We start from the raw sequence: 21,711 nt of genomic DNA, 5'->3' as shown, positions 1-21,711 counted from the left end.
GAAGGAAGTGACGTCACCTCGGCGGCCCTGCCGGGTGGCTTTCCCCCCTAGAACATCGACCAGAAGCGTCGGCCGCTCTGCGCCACCCCGGTTCTACTGGACCTGAGTGGGTGGGGCCGCCGAGCTCCCCGGATCGCCCCGAACGAACGAACGCACGCACCCCGGTTGGGAGGCCTCGCCATGCCGCTCCCCGTAGCTTTGCAGTCCCGCCTGGCCAAGCGCGGCATCCTCAAACACATGGAGCCCGGTGAGGCGGCGGCCCAAGAGGGTTGGGGGAGGGTGCGGGGGGGGGGGGGGTGGCGCTGGCAGCCCCGGCCCTGACCCCAGACGGGCTCCCTACAGAGCCAGAGGAAGAGATCATCGCCGAGGACTATGACGACGACCCTGTGGACTACGAGGGCACCAGGATCGAGGGCCTGCCGCCCAACTGGTACAAAGTGTTCGACCCAGTCTGGTGAGAGGCATCCATGGGGCTCACCTCCTGGGCAGTGGGGGGGGGGGGGGGCCTTGCCAGGGTGCAGGGGAAGAGGAAGGGATTCCCAGGGCTCACCTTAAAGGCTCTCTTGCCCAATCTCTCAGTGGCCTTCCTTACTATTGGAACGTGGAGACAGATCTTGTGTCCTGGCTGAACCCCCACGATCCCAGCTCAGTCATCACCAAGGCAGCCAAGAAACTCAGAAGCAACTTGGGTAAGCCCTTTGCCCTTCGATAGGTGCTGCATTTAGCCATTCTGTAAAGTCAAGTTACCAACAGATGTTTGCTCTTTTGGAGAAGCCCCTCCCTTCCCCTTCTTGTTTCTGATTTTGTGCTTTACCTGGCTTCTGTGCCTTAGATCCAGAAGATAAGCTGGACCGTGCCTACGAAAAGCTGGAAAGAGAGGAGATGAAGGAACGACGTTACCATCGAAGGGAAGAGTTGGCCCCCTACCCCAAGGGCAAGAAAGGTAGGTGTGGCAGTGTGAGTGCAGCTGGCGGACAGAAGCCTCCACAGGCCCCCAACACTAGAGTTCCGAATGGATTTGCTCAGCCATGTTTTATCACTGCCTTGCTGTGAGTGTGTGTCCTTTGCTTGGTTTTCTCAGATTAAGCCAGCGTTTACTGGGTTTATTGAGCCAGGCTTTGGACACAGAAACACGATAGGACACATAGAAACAAATAATTACTAGAGAAAGGTGGAGGGAGCATTTGACACCTGCTGATGAACGATGACTTCCCAGAGAAGATAGCACATGAGCCAAGTTACAAAAGCAGGCTAACAGACAGGAATGAGGGGGGAGTTCCAGGCCCAGGGAAAATAGCCTCTGAAAAGGAATGGGAACCATGAAAAAGAATGTGGGGCTCTAAGAGGCAGATAGTGGAGGATGTTTAAAGCCAGGCTGAGGAATTGGGTTCATTCTAGAGCTAGCAAGGCACCCCTGAAGATTTTTGAGAAAGGAAAGTGACATGGTTAAATCTGTACCTTAGGAAAATTATTTTAATGAAGAAAAGATTAGCAGGCAGATTCTGGGAAATCGGCTGTCAATTAGGAATGTATTACAATAGACTAGTCTAGAGGTAGTACAGTGGTTGTGCTAAGTAGGGAGTAAGACTTGGCAGTCCATTGGATGTGTGATAGAAGGTAGAGAAAGCTGAATCCTGCATACCTAGGCGGCTGCCACTGATAGGTCAGGTCTGAGGAGGGCAATTTTGAGTTAGAAATGTCCTGCAGGCCTAAAGCTCGGAAAGACATTCTCTGGCTGGGTTTATAGACTTGGGAGTCATCTGCACAGACATGACTGAACCACCAGCTGGAGCTGATATATTCCCAGACAGGAAGAGACTACTACCAGCCTCCCAGGTTGTTCAAGCTCACAACTTTTATCTGTGAACATAACACCCATACTTCACGGAGTGTAAGCTCCTTAAAGAAACACAGTAAAAGCTTAATAAATGCTTGATTGTCCTGCACAGAAAGAGGGAAACTGAAGAGAAATTCATTTGAGATGTCCAGGGACATCCAGGTGTCATTTAACAGGTTCTAGAGTTCAGATCAGCACTTGACAAGGAGATTGAGGAGAGAAGAGCAGCCTTGAAAAGTTTTGGGGCATGCACCCATCTCTTGCTGCACCCCCACCCCCACCCCAAGGAACAGTCAGAGCCCAGGAGAGCTAATCAGGATGCGCAATGTCATGCTGTTGAGTTGTTGCAGAATTTTGCAGCAGTGGCTCTCTCTTTCTGGGCCTTGGTTGCCCCCTGTTCAAAATGAGGGGGGTTGGACTAGGTGGTCTCTAAGGACCCTTTCCATCAGTAATATGGTGACATCCAAGTGGGTTCTAGCACCTTTCCTCTCTCCACAGTCAGCCGGAAGGATGAAGAATTGGATCCTATGGACCCTAGTGCCTATTCTGATGCCCCGAGGTGAGTACTTTTGGAGGCCCAGCAGGGTCCTAATTTAGATTCTCAGTCCTTCTGGGCGCTGCCATCCATATTCGCCACTCATACGGGTCATGGGACGGAGGTGGGAGAACAAGACTGGTTATCTTTTTTGCCACCAACTTCCACCCTATTGATTCCTCCCATCTCCAGAGGTACATGGTCTACAGGTCTCCCCAAACGGAATGAGGCAAAGACAGGGGCTGACACAACAGCAGCTGGGCCCCTGTTCCAGCAGCGGCCATACCCCTCCCCAGGGGCAGTGCTTCGGGCCAATGCTGAGGCCTCACGAGCCAAACAGCAAGACTGAGACAGAGCCCAGCCTCTCCTCCAGACCTCCCCAACACTTGTGTTCACAATAAAGCGTTTTCATTTCAAGTTTTGCCATTGGTACTCCTGGGGGGGGGGGCGGGGCACAGAGGAAGAAGCTGTTACAAATTTATTTTCAGAGGAAATATTCCCTACAGAACTTGGCTCAATCAATACTTTGTAGAAGTCTCAGCCAACAAAATGGGGAGGATCAGAGGTCAGTAGTGTTAACCCTAAGGAGTTAGAGAGGAAGACCTTGAATCTCCATCAGCCCAAGCTTGGCAAGGCGGAGGGGTGGGGGAGGGAAGAGAATGTTTAACTCCTTAATACTGAAGAAGTTGCCTTCAGTTCCACATGGAAGCCACAGGACCAGGGTATCCTCAGAGCAGACATGGGAGGTGCTGGGCATCTTCGGTCCCCCCATCAGACAAGGGGGTGGCTACGACCCCTTCTCCTTAGCCAGCAGCCTGCAGGGGAAAGAGAGAGAGAGCCCAGGTGGCTTTCTTCCAGACCTTGCCATGAACATTCTTGGGTTGGAGGGTTGGGAGAATTACAAAAAGTCCCACTTCCTTTTCTGTAGATAAACCCCAGTGTTAATTGGGTTAAATACAGCATAAGAAGATTGTCCCATCTCCCCCTACTTAGTAAGTTGCACATCAACTACATAAATAGAATTTCTTTATTTTGGCATTTGTACACTTGACCCCACCCAGCATCACCCGGCCAATGAAGAAATCGGTCATTTTCCTGTCTTACAAAAATTAGGACTGATAACCATCCCCACCACCATCACCCCTCCCCCCAAAAATCCTGGCCACAGCAGCAACTGTCAAGTCCTCTGCGCAGTAGGAGCAGGAGGTCCCCTTGGCCTTTGGGGAAAGGGTGGGTTAAATCACAGTGGGGGAGATGGGGAAATGAGACCTTCTGAGCCAGGATTATACACCTTTGTACAATCTGAAGCTTCATCTCATTCCTCCCCCCACCCCCAATCTGAAACCAGTAATCTTGTTTAGTCTCAGATTCTGACTTGATTCTCTTCCTTCCTTGTTCTCCAAACTCCTCCTTACCCCAACTTCTCCACTTTAGGTTCTGACTGAATTTCTCCCTATGAGCCAATGTCCAGTCCCCCTTCTCAGCCTTATTCCACCACCCATCCCCAACACCCTAGGGAAGCCAGTCGGACACTCCTCCTCCTAGATCAGTTCGCCTTTGGGGATTGGAAGTGGGGCAGGGAGCCAGACAGATCCAATTCCTGCGCCTCCCTAGAAGCTGGCCCTGGATGAAAGGTGGAAGAGGTTAAACCATTCTTCCTTTGCTGTGAGGCATGGAATGCTGGGAAAGGGAAGTGGGGAGCTGTTCCCTTGACTTGCCAGAGCTGCTTGGAGCCTGAGGTGAGACTGGCATAGAGATTCAGAAGGAAGGCTTTATATGATGGGAAAAAAAAGGCAGAACGCTCCCAGGAAATTAGAGAAGATAAAGACATCGAATGATAGGAAATGTGTGCTGGAAAGCATGCCCTGAATGCCCCCTCTAGCATGGTACAGACCCTGAGGAAGGGGCTGGAAGTCAGGGCACTGAATGTTGAGAAAGGGAGATGGAAAAATGACCCCAGAGAACTGGGTAAGGCCCCTAAGGAGGGGCCTTGTCCATGATCTGGACAAATGAATCAGACATGGCAAATGAACAGGAAAGGGAAGAAAAGTGACCAGCCACTTTACCCCACTAGGAACTTGGAACATCTTTTAAAAACAGTCTCTATTCAGGCCCTTCTGGAGGAGTGAGCAAGTCAGGTGGGCTGTATGTGTTGGGGGTGGGGTAAGGGTGGAACAGTGGAGAACTTCGGGGAAGGGGTTCTGAGATCTGGACTCCCTGGTGTCTCCCTAAACTCCAGCTCTGCTCCCAGGTGTCACTTCCCCAGTACTGACTTGGGTAGGAAGGGTTCCTCCTCGGGGTCCGCATGGCGGCCACTGGCCAGCGGTGCTGTGTTCAGAGGGGGAGGAGTGACCACGGCAGCAGTTCGGGGCAGGCTGTAGAGGTAGACGGCCCCGATGACCAGACCAGCCCCAAGTGCAAAGAGCGGATCCACCTGGAAGCCAAACAGGCGGACGGAGGCTGCTGTGGAAACGACAATGGAGAGGGAGGTGGCGAAGCCCTTGAGGATGTTGTCTGCATATTTGACCACCACAGCCACGAGCAGGCCACCAAAGGCCTGGTTCAGCACCACCCCCCACACAGCAGGCGTGTAGCCAAAAAAGAAGCCTCGACTGGCCACGGCCCCACCCTCTGCCCACCACAGCCCTGCCAGGCCCAGCAAAGTCCCAAAGAGGCCCAGCTGCACATTCCTCAGCCACACCGACCCTGAACTACCCTTCAGGATCTTCTCAAAGTAAACGCCAGCAAAGCCTGATGACAGGCATGAAGCCACCACAGCTGCCAGCCCCACACCAGGGTTCTGGCCCGCTGGGCGTGGTGCCCCATTGCTACCACCTGCCTGCTGGACCTGGACGAGGGCCACACCCAGGAAGAGCAGGAGCAGGGAAGCCCACTGCAGGCGGGACAGGCTCCGGCGGAGCATGAGGACTGAGAACAGGGCTGTGGTAAGGATTTTCAGCTGGTATGTGACCTGTGGAAGTGGAGGTAGAAGGCGGGGTCTGAGGGACAAGGATTCCCCTGGAGGAAAAAGTAGGTTCCCTCATATCTCTTTCCCCCATGCCTGGCCTAGCTTCCTCCTTTTCTCCCTCATTTTCCCCACCCCTTTTCCCTCCTCCTTTAACTGACCTGAAAGGTGGCAGCAGGAAGGTTGGAGATGGCCACGTACTGCAAATTGTTCTGGAGGGTGTAGATGAGGGAGGGCACTGCCAGCTTCAGGGTGTCCACGTACTGAACCAGGACCGCTTCGTGGAGGAACAGCACAAAATGTTTCACGTTCCCTGCACAGGAAGGACGAGGAGAAGGGCTGATTCTCTGCCCACCAGCTCCACGTCCCCCTCTCTGGCACGATCTCCCCAGATTCGTACCCCTCTTCTGCGCGAACAGCAGCAGGAGACAGGCAGCCCCCTTGAGCACTTCGGCCATGACCACGGCTGTGGTGGCGAAGAAACGGTCCCCGGGCAGGGTTCGAGCGTACCGGATGCTAAGGATCAGCGACGCGTTCTGCACCACCAGCACTGCCAGAGATGCCTGCTTCAACCACCGGTGGTGACCTGCAGGGGAGCCCGGGGCCGAGGCCCGCATCAGAGCTCCCGTCCCGTGCACCTCCCTGGTCGCCCATGGGGCTCCCCAATCCCGAGCAAGGGACTCACGTACGCGTTCGGCTCCACAATCGGACACGCGCGCGGCCGGCCGCCGGCTCCCCGCGTGTCCCGTCCTTCCTCCTCCCCCCCCCGGGCCCCCCCGCCAGACACACCCATGGCCACAGTGGCGGGCACGCGCCCGCGCGCCCTGCCGCCCCCTTCCCCCTTACTTGCGCTGGGCAGCCCAGGTTGGTGGTGCCCCCCCGGCGGCCCGGCGGTTCCAGCCGCTGCCCCAGCCGCCGCGTCCCCTCCGCCTGCGCCCGCCGCTGCCATGTTGGCACCTGCCCGGGTGCGTCCCCTCGGCAACGGCCCGGGCCGCCGTTTCCTTCCGCAGAACTGTCATTTCCGCTTCCGAGGATGGAGAAGCCTCATTGGCCGCGCTCGCTCGGGGACCGCCTCCTCCGCCGCGCCGCCGCCAGTCCCGCCCCGCCCTGCATTTGGCCCAATAGCCTTCGGCCGCAGCCTGGCACCTCCTCCGCCTCCACCCTACTCGGGCTCCTCGCGTCCTCATTGGCTGGGCAACACCCCCCCCACCCCCCACCCCCAGGAGCCCGCCCCTCGGCCCCTTCGCCCAGTCCCGGCCCGGTCCGGTCTTCTGGGGAGCCGCAGTGAACAGGTTGGCCGTGTTGGAGGCGCGCTTGGGGCCCCAGCTGGCGGGAACCCCGAAAGGCGCAGCGGGAAGGCCTTGCTGCCATTCCCCCCAGCCCACCCCCCCCCCCCAAGTCCCCCGAGGAGAGATCGATGCCACAGCCTAGGCCAGGCCTCCTAGGGCTCGCTTTAATGTCATACACAGGTCTGAGGGGATGAGAGCCAGCTGTCCACCTGCCGCCCTCCCTTCCCCCTCCCGGCGTCCTCTGATCCAGTCGCGGCCAATCTGTCCAAAGTGTTGGCACAGCCTGGGAGGCAGTGGCTGCCTTCATAGGGGGAAGGTGAAGAAGACTACTTCACTGGGCAATCAGTGACACAGGCCCTGTGGCTGGGCAGGGGCAAAGGAGAGCAGCTGCTTCAAGGAAGTGTCTGGGCTGCAAGAAGCCAGGAGGAAGAGCCTCAAGCTCCCAGCATTCTTTTCCACTCCAATCTCAGGATCTCTAAACAACATATAGTGGAAAGGGGGAAGGAGGGGGTGGGAGTCTACTGTCTCAAAAAGGCCTTATCCTTCCAGGAGAGCAAGAGGGGAATGGGGAATGGGCTAGCAGGTCCCTTGGGTGAGGTCCAGAGGAGCATCTCTAAACAACCTGTAAAACCAGGTCAACAGTGCAGCTTCAACCCTGTGGTCCCATTTGGGGGACCACAAATACACATGCTCCATTCTTCTACCACTGTTAGAAAGCTGGCCATTCTGAGGTACTGGCATCACAGGAGGCGGTGGCATCCCCAGAGACAGGAGGCAGGATTTCTGAAGTAAGTGCTAAGTGGTCCTCCCCATCCTGCATCCAGGGGTCTCGAAGGATCTGCTCCAGTGAGGGCCGGTTGGCAGGGTCAGGGGCCAGGCAACGCCGGATCAGGGCCTCACAACCTGCAGAATGGGGCAGGAAGTCTGTGGGCCAGAGGGAAGGGAAGGGAAAGGGCAGGAGAGGGAGGGGCATGGGAGTAATCCAAGGGACTGGACCTTACCTGGGGAGACATGGCAGTGGAAGCGGAGGCGAGCACCTAGGATCTCCCGGTCATGTTCAAAGGGGATGTCACCACAAGCCATGTCATAAAGGAGGATGCCTAGGGACCACACAGTGGCTGGTAGTGCATGGTACTGCTGCTGAGAGATCCATTCTGGTGGGCTATACACCCTTGTTCCTACAAAGCCAGGGCCCCATGTTTGAGTCTCACCAGGCACTAGGCTGCCCTGTCCCATTTTGTTCATCCACTCCAGCAATCCCCAAACCCCCATTGGCTTGGGCTCTCACCATCAAAGTCAGTATAGGGCTCATCCCGGAGCAGGGCACCAGAGCCAAAGTCAATGAGCTTCACTTCACCCCGCCTCAAGTCAACCAGGATGTTCTCGTCCTTGATGTCTCGGTGGACTACACCACGGGCATGGCAGTGGCGCACAGCAGCTACCACTTGGCTGAAGAAGCGGCGGCAGCGGCTGTCTCCCAGAGGTCCTCGCTCAGTGATATAATCAAACAAATCCTGGCCGTGCTCTGGGCGCTCAAGCACCAGCAGGAAGCTCTCGGGGGTCTCAAACCAATCCAGTAGTTGGATCACACCCCGATGACCACCCCCAGCCCCGACCTTCCTCAGCAGGGCCACCTCCAGAGGGCATGGGCCTGAATCAGACTGCAGGAAGGCAGAAGGTGCAAGGAGGAGCTGCAGTCAATTGGACTCAGGTGCCAAATATGGCCCAGAGAAACCTCCCCACTTGGAGAGGGAATCCCTCCCTCCCACATGTGAATATATGGGGGGGGGGTGCAGAACTGTCTCCTGCTCAAGAGACAGTTGGGGACAACAGTAGGAAAAGCCCCAAACTTAGCCTCAAAATGACTGGGTTGAAATTTCAGTTCTTTCACTTTCTACCTGTGGGACCACAAGCCAGTGGGTCCTCTGCTTCTCAGGGTTCTCAATCTCATCATTGCCCGCTCTCATCACCCACTCCCAAGTTCCCACCCAACAGCACAAGAGAAGCCCAAGGAGATTCTGATATCTCATCCAGATAAAGGGAGAGAAGGTGATCTTCCTACAAGAGAATGTCTTCAACACCCATGCCCCCTTCCCCACATGCACAAGAATGTGTCCCAGAGGTGAAAGGGAATGTTCTGTGCCCAGAGCAGGTCCCAGGGAGAACATGCCCCAAAACTGAGATGAGTTCCAGTGCCTAGGACATTCACCCAGCCTGATCAACCATAAACTCCCACAGATGGTTTAGAGACTCCTCCCCTTCAGGGATCCAGACCTGGCCCATCCTTGGGCTAAGGGGAAGGGAGACAGCCCCTTAAAAGAGGAGATGAGTCACCTACAGGGAAAGGAGGTGGGGAGCATACACACCAGGGGGGCCCAGCCCAGGACGCGGCTCCGGGGGATCAGCTTCACAGCAACCTGAGAGAGAAGACAAGGGGCCCAGGGAAAGGATGGAAAAGCCAGGGAGGGAGTGGATCCGAGGGGAGGGGCGAGGGGGAGGCGGGGGGGGGGGGGGGGGGGAGAAGAGAGATTGAGAGACGAGAGATATGAGGAGAGGGATGGGCGGGGGAGATGGGGGCGGAGAGGGGGACCCGAGGGGTGGGGGGGACGGAGATTTGAGAGAGCGATCCGAGGGGGGGACCCGAGGGGAAAAGCGGGCGCGGGCGATCCGAGGGGGGACCCGAGGGGAGGGGCGAGAGGGGGGCGATCCAAGGCGGGACCCGAGGGGAGGGGCGAGCCGGGGCCATAACAGGAGAGATTTGGGAGGGGGAGACCCGAGAGGAGGGGTGGGCTGGGGAGGGGGGGATCCAAGGCGGGGGACTCCAGGGAAGGAGGCAGGTGGGGTGCAGTCACCTGCAGGCGGTCAGCCAGGCGATGCGCAGAGAAGACGGAGCCGAAACCGCCCTTGCCCAGCAGGGGCCCCAGGCGGTAGGTAGCCTCCAGGGCCTCCTGGCCCTTGCCTGGACGGCCCGGGGGCTCCGGGGACGGGAGCTGAGGCAGCGCCTCGGGGCCCTTGGTCAGCATGGCCCGGCTGGCCTGGGGCGGGGGGGGGGGGTGGGCTGGCCGCTGATACGAGTCGCCCGGCTCCGCCTGGGACGGAGGCTCGCACTCTACTGGCCACCGGGCGGCCGAGCCAGCCGAGAGGTCAGCCCCGAACGCCCCGCCCTCCCGCGCCGGGCCAATCCACAGCCACTCATTTGCATGGCAGCCCCGCCCCGGGCCTCCTCACATCCCGAGTAGGGGCCTGAATGCAAATGAGGGGAGTGGGCCTAGGATGAATTTTTCCCGAATCGTAACTTGAAGGTAGGCGTAATTAAACCAGAAATGGGGTTTGTGGCGGGTCTGGATCCCCAAATTCGGAGAGCCCGGCAGGCGACCCCTCTAGAATGGGGCTGTCCCCCCCCTCAAGTGCTGGGTAGGCCGACTTCCAGGGTCTCCGCCGAGCCCTTCCCCCACCACGTCCTTCAGGAATCGAGGAAAAGGCTTGGGCTCTTTGCTGGGCTGGGGGAGAAAATGGAACCTCTTGGTAACTTCAGCCCGTCCCGGGGTATGGGGAGAGCTAGGTTCCCGAGTAGCTGGGCCTGCCCGGCAATTCCCCAGAGGGCAAAATTGGGGGTGGTGGATCTCGGAGAGGGCAAAGGGCCCCCCCCCCCCCCCCCCCACCAAGCACAGCTCAGCCTGGCATCGTGGACCAGTGGAATTATTCTGCCAAGGTTGCGGGAGGGGTGCTGAGCTCTCTTGCCAGCGTGGGGTGGGAGATATGAATGCCCTTCTCCCCTTTCTCAAGTCCAGGGAAGCAGCTAGATAACTATCCCCAGGCTCTGGGACAGTGAGAGAAATGGGGGGGGGGGTTGTCCCTAGGGTGGTCACTTTGGACACAGGTTAGTTTTATTGTCCAAGATCTATGGGTTGGGGGGGGGGTGCCCAACCTCAAGGCACCTGCTTCCTGACCTAACCCTAACCCTCCTTCCTCCCACCCCTTAAAAGGAGAGAGAGAGAGAAAGAGAAGCGTGGAGGGCAGCTGCCTGTCCCAGTCCAGCCCAGGGCCCCAGCCCCCGGGACGAAGCTGGGCCAGGATCTGAATTTTTTAGAAGATAAAATTACATTTTAATAAAGGGAGAAGGGGTAAAGACACCCAAACACTGACAACTCAGATGTCCTTCAGGCTGGGGGGGGGGGGGTTGTTCTATGGATTCCCCCACCCCACCACTCACCCCCTCGAGAGGGGGCAACAGAGATGGTGGGCACAATTTCCCTCCTTTGACAGGCGTATCTGAAAGGCTGTGGGGACAATGGTGGTCTAATGGGCCACTGTGGTTCTCCGGTGTTTCTCAGGGCCTGCCCACATTCATTCCGCCACTGAATCCATGTTGGAGTTTAGGTGCAGAGGAGCTCAAGGAAGAAGGTGGGCATGATTTGAGAGAGCTGGGGGTGAGAGGTGGGGGTGGGGTGGAGGGAGGCGTGTGATCCAAGGGGCAGCCAAGGCTGAACCAGAATGTGAGAATCCCCCAAGGCCAGGCCAGGACGGTCCGGTCCGGGCCTGGCCAGGGGAGGGAAGAGCAGTGGAAGGCAGAAGAAAGGGGAGGGCAGGCAGGGGGCTCCAGTCCCTGGTTATCAACTCTTGTCTGGTGGGGGGTCTCTGTGTACTGTGTTTTTCTTCATACTGTCCAAATATTCCTGTTGGGAGACGGCCAGGACGGAAGCCAGGATTTCATCATCGTCCCAGTCGTTTAGACCTGGCGGGGAAGGGGAGAAGAGTGGAAATGAGGCCTGGAGGGAGGGGAGCCAGCAGTCTGATGGGGGTGAGGAGATGCTGGGCCCCGAAGGGCCTTACCAAAGGCGCTAGGTGACATCTGCTGGATCAGGGCCCGGCATTCCAGAGCAGGGTATAGGGACACGAGGGGGGAGGTGGCTCGGTCTCCTCCCGTCACTGACTGGCTGCTTGGACCTAAGAGGACAGATGAATGGGTGTCAGAAGGCCCTATCCAGAAGGACAAAGAGCCACCCCCTCCCCTTCCACCCAAGGACCCTGCCAGGTCACCAGGAAACACTGACCTGGTGCGCAGGGTGAGGGGGGTTTGGCGAGAGTGAGGGCATGGCCTGGCGAGGGTGGCTTTGGGCCCAGCTCTGGGTGAAGGTCCTGCTGCTCAGGGGAGGGGGCGGTGCTCCGCTGCCTGGGGGACCTGCTACTCCACTCCTCCAGACCACTAGAGGCCGCTGCTGTGGCAGAGCTGCAAGTGGCACTGGCTTTTCGGGGCTGGGAGAAAGGGCAGTGGATGCCCACAGGGTTAAATCTCACCTGGAGAAGCAGGCCAAGGCTGACACCCTTCTAGGGCCTGAGTGAGCAATGACCCAAAGCCTTCCCTCCCTCCCCTGGCCATGGCCTTAGCCTACCTGTGCTTGGCCCCTGACCTGCCGAGCTTGCTTCTCCTGGTCCCGAAGCCACTGTAAGTAAGACTCTCTGGCTACCTGCTCCTCGATGGCCTCATTGGTGGCTTCCCAGTCTGTGGCACGCTTCTTATCTTCCAACATCTGCTGCTCAATCCAGGATTCCTCTGATGTTTTAATGGCATTCTTCATCAGGGACTGGTCAGCAAACTAGGGGGAGACAGACAGAAGTGGCCCTTTGGGTATTTAGAGGCCCAGGGCCAGGATAGAAATAAGGCTGCCTGGCCCGGAGGAAGGGAGGGAAGGAAGGAGGAGCCTCTGGCCAGAAGATTCAGCTTCTCAGCATGGGGGGAGGGGCAGGGTCTGGGAAGACCAAGTAGGGCCAAGCCAACCCCAACAGCAGGGCCACCTCCCCCCCAACCCTTTCACGTAGGGCCTCAGCTTAGCCTGCTGCTAACTAGGGTGGTCCCAGGCTGCACAGGGAGACAGGAAGGGAGATAGGCAGCACCAAGAAGCATCTCAAGCAGGCCCCCCTGCATATGGGCCAGGGACTGGGCCCCTGCTCTCTCTCTCTGCCCACATACTGCCTCCTGCCCTCGTGGTGCTCAGACACACTGAGTAAGACTGGGAAACTCAGACATCTTAAGGATCCTCTCCCCGCCCCCCCCAACTCATCCCCCAGGGATCTACTTCCTCCCTTTCAGTAGGGCCAAAAGAAAGGAGGCCAGCTTAATGACCCCTCCCCCACTCAACCAAACATGGAATGAATCGAGGGAGGTGCAGCAAGAGACCAGAGACCATCATTGTGGGTATGCAGGAAGAAGAGATGGGCTTCCAGAGTCCCTTTCCATTTCGAGCATGTGTATGTGCATGTACCTGTGTATATGCGGACATGGGCATGGGCATGGGCATGTGCATGTGTGTGCCTGTGTGTGCATGCTCCCATGTGAAGAGACGAGCCTGAGTAGGAAGGGAGAGGAAGGCAGACAGTAGACAGAAGAGCAGCCGGGTCCAGCTCTCAAGCTGCTCACTCACCCCTGGCTTGAAGGAGGGGAGCCCCAGCCCCACACCAATGGTGGCCTTGTTGGGGTTCACCACTGAGTTGTAGTGGACGTTGCGATGGTAGCTGACCCGGATGGGTTCGTCCTCATTCTGCTGAATGCCATGAAACGTGTTGATGGGCTCTGGGGGGACGGGGATACTTGTGCTGTGACGGATGGGGTGGGGCAGGGCCCAGGCCGGCTCCCCCTGCCACCCCCCCCCCTGCGGCCCTCACTGGCCCTACCTGTGCTGTACTGGTACACCTCGACAGGCCGGTTGTACATCTCAGCCATAGCCTGCATCTCAATGTGGTTCCCATGACAGTTGTTCTTCCTTTTCCGGTTGATGTAGGTGGTGAAGTCTTCAGTGACATAATTTGAGAAGTAGTCGGCATTCTTCATCTGGGGGAGGAGGGAGTACAGACTCAGCAGGGGACAATGAGGGGCGGAGCAGGCCCCCAGCAAGCCCAAGTGGGGCCCCAATCTCACCAGATAATCCATGCAATGTTTCCGGACAACCTCATGCATGTCCTGGTCACCATACACCTGGTCCGCTGCAGAAAGGTGGGACAAGGTCAGAGCTGTAAGAGGTCGAAGCCAGAGCAAGGAAACAGGCCCCCAGAGAGGCCCAGGTTCCAGGCCTCACAGCATGTTCTTGCCATCCAATCCAACCCCAGGGTTTTACTGTTCAGTTACCATCTGTGCTGTGGGAAGAGAGATCACTGGCCTCCCCTCTTTCTGGGCCCATTCAGAGCCACCCCTGTCCTGAAATGGGAAAGGCTGGGGAAGGTGGGGTTGTGGGGTGGGAGTTGAAAGCTTCCCTTAAGTGAGCACCACATCGTTCAGGCCAGCCCCCCAAACAAATCCAGTCTAGGGAAGGACAGGCTTCCAAGGGATCAAAGTTAGATGGGCAGGGAGAGGGGGGAGGGGGGTGGGGGTGGCAGGGGTGCGGGGCCCTCGAAGTTCACAGGGTCAAGCTTAGAAGGAGACCCTGTGTTAGATACTTTGTTAGTCACCAAACTTCTGGGAAAGGCCTTGGCCTTGGAGGGCTGAGGCTGTGCCCACCACCTAGGCACAGTGTTAGGGAGGAGGTCTGGCCCCATGGAAAGACTATTTTCATGTTCTGTATGGGAGGGAGTAGTGAGCCATTTGCCAAAGTAAACCTGCCATGGGCTTAGATGTCCAAGCAAGACCTCAGAAGCTTGGGCACCCAGCCCACTAGGGGAGCAGCATGAAAGGAGAGACATGCCTTATCTGGGGTGGAGGGAACAAAACCTTTTCCTACAAGGCTCTGAGTCCAAACGGACAGGGATTTGTCTACCACCTACCCCCATCCTAGGACCTGGGCAAGGCCCTTTCTCTGGTCTTCCCCCACACCCCTCTAAGCAAACCAAGGAACATTCTTGGACGGAAACAGCATCTTCCTCTTTATGCCAAGCCACTTCCAAAGAGGACTAGTAGCAGAAGGGCTGAGCCTGGTCTTCCTACCCTGAAACCTTAAGGCTTCTACTGAAATCTGTCTTCTTGTCTTTCAGGCCTGAGGAGGGAAGGGAATCAGAGAAAATCACCCAGCCCCAACTGGGCTCAGGGCCAGGATTGGGACTTTCCTAATGGCGCAGGCCCTAGCTCTGATTCTTTCACTCTATGGAAACAAGCCTGGACCACTCAGGAAGGCTTCTGATGCCTACCCCTCCTGTCCCCTCAAGCTAAAGGGCAGACACCCAAGATGACTGATAAGGAAGGCTCAGCTCTCCAGCCCTTTGCCCTGCCCAACACCTCCACCCTTACAGGCCTCACAGTGGAATGAAAGAAGAGGCCCTGGGTCCCAGTCCTGGCTGTTCTCCCTGAGTTTCCCCAGCTATGAAACGGGGCTGCCTGCCCTTACTTCTTTCCCGAGGCTGCTGATGCTGACAGGGCTCTGGAGGGAAAGAGAGAAGATGGCCAGAGTTTCTTTCCACCATCAGGGATCCAATGGGGACAAAGAGGCGCCCTTGGCCCTAGCAGAGAACACCACTCCTCCTGTTTCTCCCACAGGCTAGGCCAGGCTAGCAACCTTCCCCCACACTGTCCACATGCAAGAGCTTGGCTGGCCAAGGGAATGTGGGAAGAGAAGCCTAGCCTCACTTCTGTGCTCGCTCCCTCCTCTGCTCATCCCACAAACCCTTGGCACAATCCCAAATGCCTTTTCAGCCTTGGACAACATTGCCCCCTCCCTGCTCTCAAGTATCTCTCTTTTCTGGGGTTTCTTGATGCTGCTTACACTCATTCCATGCAGGTGTGCCTGGGCTCTCTTCTCTTCCCTCTTCCTAACTTGATCATCTCATCGGCAACCAATGAATTAATGCCAATAAGACCTTGATTCTGATGACTCCCATGTGGAATGGATTCTAGGCTCTCCCCTACTGGAACTCCTATAGAAGCCCCACCCCAACACATCCAGAACAGAATTCTCTTGGTGTCATCTGAGTCTCCTGGGGCAGGCCCTCATGCCTGGACTATTACAATAGCTACCTCCCGCCCCCTGCCCCGGTCTCCAGGCGCTCGTCTGACCACCAAACATCTAATGCCAAGTCCCAGTCCAAGCGGCCTTTCTGCCCCTCCCCTTTCCGGATCAATCCCTGGCTCCATTGGAGGCACTAGCACCACCACCACTCACTTGTGTTGCTCAGGATAACATCTCATAGTAATATGCTCCCATTTATCTCCATTTTATAGCTGAGGAAACTGAGGCAAACAGATGAAGTGACCCAGGGTCACATAGCCAGTAACTGTCTGAAGCTGGATTTGAACTCAGGCCTTTTGACTCCAGGCCCAGTGCTCAGGTTGTCCCTGTACACAGTCTATACTTAAATAAATGAATGCCTGTGAGCAGTTGGCAACCAAGGAGCTGAGGGAAGGTTCCTTCCTCTCCAGACAGGCCCCACCCCCTGCCGAGGGGAGCCATGGAATTCCGAATCCCATCGCCTCCCACATTTCAAGGCCCAGAGAAGGGCCCCCCCCTCCCCACCCCCAAGGACTGAATTTAGAGCTGAGCTGGGGCCTAGAAGGGGAAAAGGGCTGGGCATGAGGCCAGTGTGGTGGGGTCCTGCGAGCCCACTCAGTGGGGAGGATGACGTACACTCACTTTTCCAAGGAACTGTTGCAGGTAAGCCACCTGCCAGTACCCAAGAGAGGACTCTGATCTCGGGCCATGGGGGACTGGAGGGCAGGACAGGGCCATAGGCTAGCATAGAAAGAATAATGGGGTTGGGAGTCAGACTGGGAACCCTGCTCTCCCTCATCTGTAAAGGGGAGGGGTTGGACTAGACAAGCCTGCGGCTCTCAATGGGCCCATGTTCCCAACTGGACGGCTTCCTGGGGCCCACTTTGGGCAGGCTCAAAGGCAGCTCCAAATTCTCCCTTCAGCAGTGACCATGTGGATCTCCAAGGCAGAGTCAGATAGCACTCCTTCCAACTCCCACACACACACACTTTCATCCAATCAGGACTCTCAGCTCTGCTCCGGGCCCCCAGTAGCCTGCCAGAGTAGTCCTGGGGCAAAGTCCTCCCAGAGCAGAAGCCTGTGGCCCTATCCTCTCTCCCTCCCTCCTCCAACAGAGGCTGAGGAAGCAAGCTGCACCATGTGCCCCCATGGCTCCAGCAGCTGCTTTATGGAGTTAGAGATCCTAAAAGAACCCTGATGGGTAGGAGGCTTTTCCAGCCAGATGAAAGGGCACAGCTGCATTTCCCAAGAGAAAGGCCTGGCTGGCTGCTGGCCTGTCCCACTCCACCATCTGCCAAGGGACCGCCTCCAGCGGGGAGGCCCAGGGCCAGCAGACAATGAATTCTCATCGAATAAAGACCCACTGATTGGCATCACCTCAGGGGATCCCCCCAACACATCCACCTGGCAGGAAAAAGAAGCAGCGTTCTGAGAGCCTCTTGTACAGAGGCCAGGCACCTGCTAAGCGCTTTCCAAATACTGATCTGAGAGGGAGGTGCTGTTGTTATCCCCATTTCTACTGTAGAGAAAACCAAGGCACACATGGCTTAAAGCGACTTGCCCAGGAATTGTCTGAGGCTGGATTCGAACTCCGAGTCTACACCACCAGCTACTAGGACAAACTCAATGTGCACCAGCCTCACCAGACAGACAGCTAGCAAGCACACAAAGCATCATGCACCCGAGGAGACACGTGGAGCTTGGGGGGGAGGGGTGGCCTTTAGGGCCCCCACTGCCATGTTCTGCTGTGGGACTAGAGGCAGGGAGGGATGCAGGACAAACTCCCAATCATTCTACCTTTCTAGGGGTACACGGGGATGGGTTGGGGGGAACCAGAGGCCCGAAGGACAGTGATAGTAGCAGCAACTCACCCACTGCCCGGAACAAGCAGGCCCCATCCTCCTTCATCTGTTTGATAATGAATCCTTTCTTGTCCCGAAGGGCCTTCTCAAACCAGTGTTCCTGCTGAAGAGAAGAGATGGCGAGAGCTCAGAGGCTGGCCAGCTGGATCTACCTGGCCTCCTTGGCCCCACAGAGGCTGCCCAACCTCCATGTTGGTGCAGGCCAGAAAGGCCTTGGGGCACGGAGCACATCCCCAAGCACCCCTGAGGTCACACCTACAGCCTTGAAGGCCCAGAGAGGGAACCCAGGAAGCCAGAGGCCAGGGCTTTAAGGGAAGCCTCCAAATCAAGCTGCCCAGCAGCCATCTTGTCTTTATTCCTTCTTCCTGGGCACCTCACTGACAGAGCTGAAGGAGAGACAGAGGGACTAGGAGTCCTTCAGCTTGAGCCCAGAGGGGAGGAGCAACAGCTCTGGGAAAAAGCTGGCAAGAGACTTCAGTTTCTTCACACTCCCAGCTGTCTCCAAGCAGAGGAAACTCCCCAATCCTGGCAGAGAAGGAACTAAGGCAGGCAGATGTGGCTTCGCCATTAGCAGAGAGAAGGGAGTTCTACCTCCAGTCCCAGGTAGTGTAACCCTGGCACAGTCTGCAGTCAGTTATAGCTCAGAAGATGACAAAGGGAGAGAACTGGGGATCTGCCCTGCCCCATGAAGCCCTGAGCTACAACCCAGATGCCCCACAATATGGGAAGCCCCCCAACTCCTGGGAGACCCTGACCAGTGAAGCTCCCCTTGGCCCAAGGTCATCAAGATGTAGGGTGGGGGTGCTGGGCCAGTAGATCTATATACATGGTGTGGTATGGCCACAGACAAGCATCTTGACAGCATTGCTGTTGAGATAGGAGCATCATGCAGGCCCTGGGCACATCAATCCAAGTGGATAAGCCAACCCCCTTCCTCCCCCTGATGGGGGTGCTTTTGGCTAGGTAAGAAGGTAGGGGGCATGGACACATACACTGGCCCATGCAGACATCGCCCTCCTCCCCCAGCTGCCCATACACTGCTGACACCTGGTATCTGGCACAAGAAAAAAGAACAACTTAATGTCCCCAGGAAGTCCCTAGTTGGGCTCTGGGCCGGGCCTGGAAACAGGCGACAGGCACCAAGGGCAGCCAGCTCCAGGGTGCTTGGTTCCCCCTCCTACTCTTTCCTTTGCCCATAGTGGCCTTGCAGGCAGTGGGGAATTGGGTAGCTCACCATCCCCTCTCAGGCCAGCCTCTTCTCAGGAGCCCCTAAGCAGCCCTTGCTAGGAGGTGACAGGAACAGAACATTGAATTCAAGCTGAGAAGTGGTGACTAGGGCTCCTCTTGGTCCCCAGGAACTCTTTTCCTTCCTCCATCCTTGTCCCCTCTGCCACCCCACACCCAAAGGCAAGGTAGCAGACTTCAGACCAGTCCTGAGCAAGGACAAGAGCCGAGCGTGCAGTCCCTGCTTCAGAGGGCCAAGAGCCCCCAGATGAGAGGAGGGGCAGTTACAAAGCACCTACTATATGCCAAGCAGTGTGCAGACAGTATCTCTGATCCTCAGAACCACCCCCAGGGAGGTAGGTGCTATCATGATCCCCATTTCACAGAGAATGATGCCAAGGTGTACAGAAGTCTTGCCTGAATCAACTGACTTGGGATTTGAATTCATAGTTTCCCAACTCCTACCACCTACCACTAAAAGGGGGCCCAAACCCTCTGCTCAGGAAAGAAAGGCCTCAGGGTGAGCCCATCAGAGCCTCTCTCTTAGGCACCTCAAGGGTCCCCCCCTCAGCCCCCCAACAGAAAGGAGACCAGCCAGGTCTCTCCCAGCAGGGTGCCCTCCCATGGCCACCTCCAACATGCAGATGTTCACCTGGCTGTGTCTCTGCCTCTGTGGCCCTGCTTGGGCCCAGGTATGTGTGTGCATGCGAGCCAGGCTCCCTTAACTCTGAGTTCTTGGTATTAGAGACTCGAAGCTGTGTTCTCTAGCACTAGAGGCCAGGTACCACACAGACTTTAAGTCACTGGCCAAGGCCACAGAAGCCTGGACAACACTTGGAGCCAGACCCCCTGACATTTGCTTCACTCTCATCTCTCAGACGAGGACCTAGGGGAGAAGTTGCCTAGTCGCCCTGAGGAGTAGGCTGGAGATGGAGGAAGACAGTCCTGCCAGCCAAGCAGGTCTTTCCTCAGGTCCCAAGGAGTACACTGATAGCTTCCTGGAGCCCAGAAGATAAAAACAATAAAGAGCAGAACATCTCACATCCCTGCAAGATGCAGGACGCCACTTGGTGCTACAAGGGACCTTGCAAGTCACCGAGGTTGAGGCCCTCACTTCCGGAAGGACTACAGGGATTCAGCTGCCTCCAGCCACCATCCACGGACCAAACAGATCCCAGCATCCTCCCCTTTCCCTGCTCTGCCTGAGGCACCATGGGAAGAGAAGGGGAGCCAGGAAGAACCAGGGGAGGGCAGATAGACAAAAAAGGATTCCAAGAGAGAGGAAAAAAAGAGTGGCTTCTGGGGAGAAGAGTTACAAGAGAAAGCAAAGGGCCCCCTCACAGTGGAACAAGGACAAAAGATGGGGTAAGATAAAGGGGGGGTGACAAGGAGTAAGAGAAGCAGGGAGTGGGGGGGGGCAACAAGAAAAACAGGGGGGTGGGGGGGCAACAGGGAATAAGAAAAGTGGGGGGAGCAACAAGAAAAGCGGGGGACGGGACGACAAGAAAAGCAGGGGGTGGGGGGCATCAGGGAGTAAGAAAAGTGGGGGGGGCAAGAAGAAAAGCAGAGGGTGGGGGAGCAACAAGGAGTAAAAAAGTAGGGGTATCTGGGGACCAGGGCTTGGGTAAAAGGAGGAGCCGACAGTAAGAATGGAGTAAGAGCAGGGAAGCCTCTAGGGATTGGGGGGCCATGCCCCAAGGAGTAAAAAAAAATAAGGGGGAGGGGGGCCCCGGGGACCAAGGAATTAAGAAACGGGGGGGGGGGGGGGGGGTGTCTTGGGTCCAAGGAAGAAACACTGGACAAGAAAAGCAGGGGGAGTAAGGGGGTGGTGGTCGTGGGGACCAAGAAAAGTGGGGGGGAAGGGGTGCACGAAGGGACCCAGTGGGCTGGGGGGAGGGGCCTCTGAGGACCAAAGGAAGGAAACAAGGAGTAAGAAGAGATTCTAGGATCCAAGGTGGGGAGTAAGAGAGGAGCACAAGGGGCCCTGGGGATGGGGGGCAGACAAAGATAGGAGCCCTAGGAACTAAAGAAGGAGACACTGAGTAAGCAAGGCCGGAAGGGTCAGAAAAGGGGACCGAGAGTAAGAAAAACACCAAGGCTCAGTAAGGGAACAAAGATGGAGGCTCTAGGGACCAAAGGGGGGGGGGGACGGGACGGACGGGACGACAAGGATGAGGAGCTCAGGACCGAAGCGGGGGACAAGGTGGGGAGCCCCGGGGATCAAAGACGGGGGAGGGCTCAGGACTGAAGGAGGGGAACAAAGGTTGGGGGGGGTTCAGGACCGGAGGAGGGGCCCGCAGAAGCAGCACAACACGAAAGCCGCCTCTGGGGAGTGGGGGGGGAGCGCGTCCCGGAGCACCCCCACCCCCGTACCTGCTCCACGGTGGCCGGGTCCATGGCCTCCACTCGGGCCGCCGCCGTGTCGTACTCGTCTTCGCTGTTGTAGCCGGCTCCGCCTTCGTCCCGCTCGGGGCTGCCCCCCGCGCCGGGGCCCACGCCGCCGACGCCCGGAGGCCCACCGGGGTTGCCGCCGGGGCCCGCCTGTTGCCTCCGCCTCTTGCTGTGGCCCGGACCCGAGCAGCAACCGCCGCCGGGGCCGCCGCCGGGGCCGCCCACGGCGCCCAGGCCCAGGCCCAGGCCGAGCGCGTCGGCCGACCCGGCGGAGGCCGGTCCCCCGGGGCCCGGGGGCGGCGGCGAGGCCTGCGGCCGGGAAGCCGCGGAGCCCGCGCCCGAGGCCCAGCGCGCCAGCGGCGGTGGCGAGGCCCGCGTGCGGCCGCCTGACGACGGCCCAGCCCCCGGGCCGCCTTCGCCGCCGCCCGGGCCGCCGGGCCCGCCGCCGCCCGGGCCGCCGGGCCCGCCGCCAGGCTCGCCGTCCGGGCCCGAGTCGGCGTCCGAGCCGGCTGGCGGCGGCCCCGGCGGCGGCGGCGGCGGCTTCTTCTTGGGCAGGATGGTCATGGCGCTCCGGCGGGCTCGGGCTTGGCCTGGGCCCGGGCCTAGGGCTCAGCGGCTCCGGCTCCGACGCCCCCTCAGGGCCGCCGGGGCCGGGACCGGGCCGGAGCCAGGCCGGCCGAGGCGCGGGGCGGGGCCGGA

General features: G+C 58.0%; 4 protein-coding genes across 9 annotated transcripts; 1 reads left to right on the top strand and 3 right to left on the bottom strand.

Moving 5' to 3' along the window:
• Window positions 1-36: 36 nt before the first annotated feature.
• On the top strand, window positions 37-2,789 carry PQBP1 (polyglutamine binding protein 1). Of its 2 annotated transcripts, none has more exons than XM_036740644.1 (6): window positions 37-247; window positions 343-430; window positions 580-689; window positions 833-943; window positions 2,336-2,396; window positions 2,565-2,789. In XM_036740644.1, exons 1-6 carry the CDS (start codon window positions 181-183, stop codon window positions 2,719-2,721), a joined length of 594 nt encoding a protein of 197 aa, XP_036596539.1. In that variant the 5' UTR covers window positions 37-180; the 3' UTR covers window positions 2,722-2,789. The 2 variants fall into 2 exon arrangements, with proteins under 2 accessions (XP_036596539.1, XP_036596538.1); XM_036740643.1 differs by having other exon boundaries at window positions 40-247; window positions 343-454.
• SLC35A2 (solute carrier family 35 member A2) lies at window positions 696-6,325 on the bottom strand. Of its 3 annotated transcripts, XM_036740641.1 has the most exons (7): window positions 6,184-6,325; window positions 5,738-5,923; window positions 5,499-5,650; window positions 4,646-5,343; window positions 3,051-3,187; window positions 815-867; window positions 696-730 (listed from the first exon to the last, which is right to left on the bottom strand). In XM_036740641.1, exons 1-5 carry the CDS (start codon window positions 6,284-6,286, stop codon window positions 3,160-3,162), a joined length of 1,167 nt encoding a protein of 388 aa, XP_036596536.1. In that variant the 5' UTR covers window positions 6,287-6,325; the 3' UTR covers window positions 696-730; window positions 815-867; window positions 3,051-3,159. The 3 variants fall into 3 exon arrangements, with proteins under 3 accessions (XP_036596536.1, XP_036596534.1, XP_036596535.1); XM_036740639.1 differs by lacking the exons at window positions 696-730; window positions 815-867 and adding an exon at window positions 1,250-1,300 and having other exon boundaries at window positions 6,184-6,311; XM_036740640.1 differs by lacking the exons at window positions 696-730; window positions 815-867; window positions 3,051-3,187 and having other exon boundaries at window positions 3,382-4,832; window positions 5,078-5,343; window positions 6,184-6,311.
• Window positions 6,326-6,764: 439 nt separating this feature from the next.
• PIM2 (Pim-2 proto-oncogene, serine/threonine kinase) lies at window positions 6,765-9,750 on the bottom strand. The gene is made up of 5 exons (XM_036740638.1): window positions 9,479-9,750; window positions 8,993-9,043; window positions 7,915-8,287; window positions 7,628-7,804; window positions 6,765-7,529 (listed from the first exon to the last, which is right to left on the bottom strand). The coding sequence occupies exons 1-5, from the start codon at window positions 9,647-9,649 to the stop codon at window positions 7,336-7,338; spliced, it is 966 nt and encodes a 321-aa protein (XP_036596533.1). The 5' UTR covers window positions 9,650-9,750; the 3' UTR covers window positions 6,765-7,335.
• Window positions 9,751-10,704: 954 nt separating this feature from the next.
• On the bottom strand, window positions 10,705-21,115 carry OTUD5 (OTU deubiquitinase 5). Of its 3 annotated transcripts, none has more exons than XM_036740650.1 (10): window positions 20,995-21,115; window positions 17,407-17,500; window positions 16,178-16,276; window positions 13,543-13,607; window positions 13,299-13,455; window positions 13,049-13,197; window positions 12,020-12,223; window positions 11,681-11,924; window positions 11,460-11,573; window positions 10,705-11,361 (listed from the first exon to the last, which is right to left on the bottom strand). In XM_036740650.1, the coding sequence occupies exons 1-10, from the start codon at window positions 21,016-21,018 to the stop codon at window positions 11,240-11,242; spliced, it is 1,272 nt and encodes a 423-aa protein (XP_036596545.1). In that variant the 5' UTR covers window positions 21,019-21,115; the 3' UTR covers window positions 10,705-11,239. The 3 variants fall into 3 exon arrangements, with proteins under 3 accessions (XP_036596545.1, XP_036596546.1, XP_036596548.1); XM_036740651.1 differs by having other exon boundaries at window positions 17,407-17,497; XM_036740653.1 differs by having other exon boundaries at window positions 10,715-11,361; window positions 11,681-11,882.
• Window positions 21,116-21,711: the final 596 nt, after the last annotated feature.

Source organism: Trichosurus vulpecula, unplaced genomic scaffold (assembly GCF_011100635.1).
Source record: "Trichosurus vulpecula isolate mTriVul1 unplaced genomic scaffold, mTriVul1.pri scaffold_132_arrow_ctg1, whole genome shotgun sequence".
Lineage (NCBI taxonomy): Eukaryota > Metazoa > Chordata > Mammalia > Diprotodontia > Phalangeridae > Trichosurus > Trichosurus vulpecula.
The sequence above is the reverse complement of the archived record's forward strand: the minus strand, read 5'-3'. Positions and strand labels throughout refer to the sequence as shown.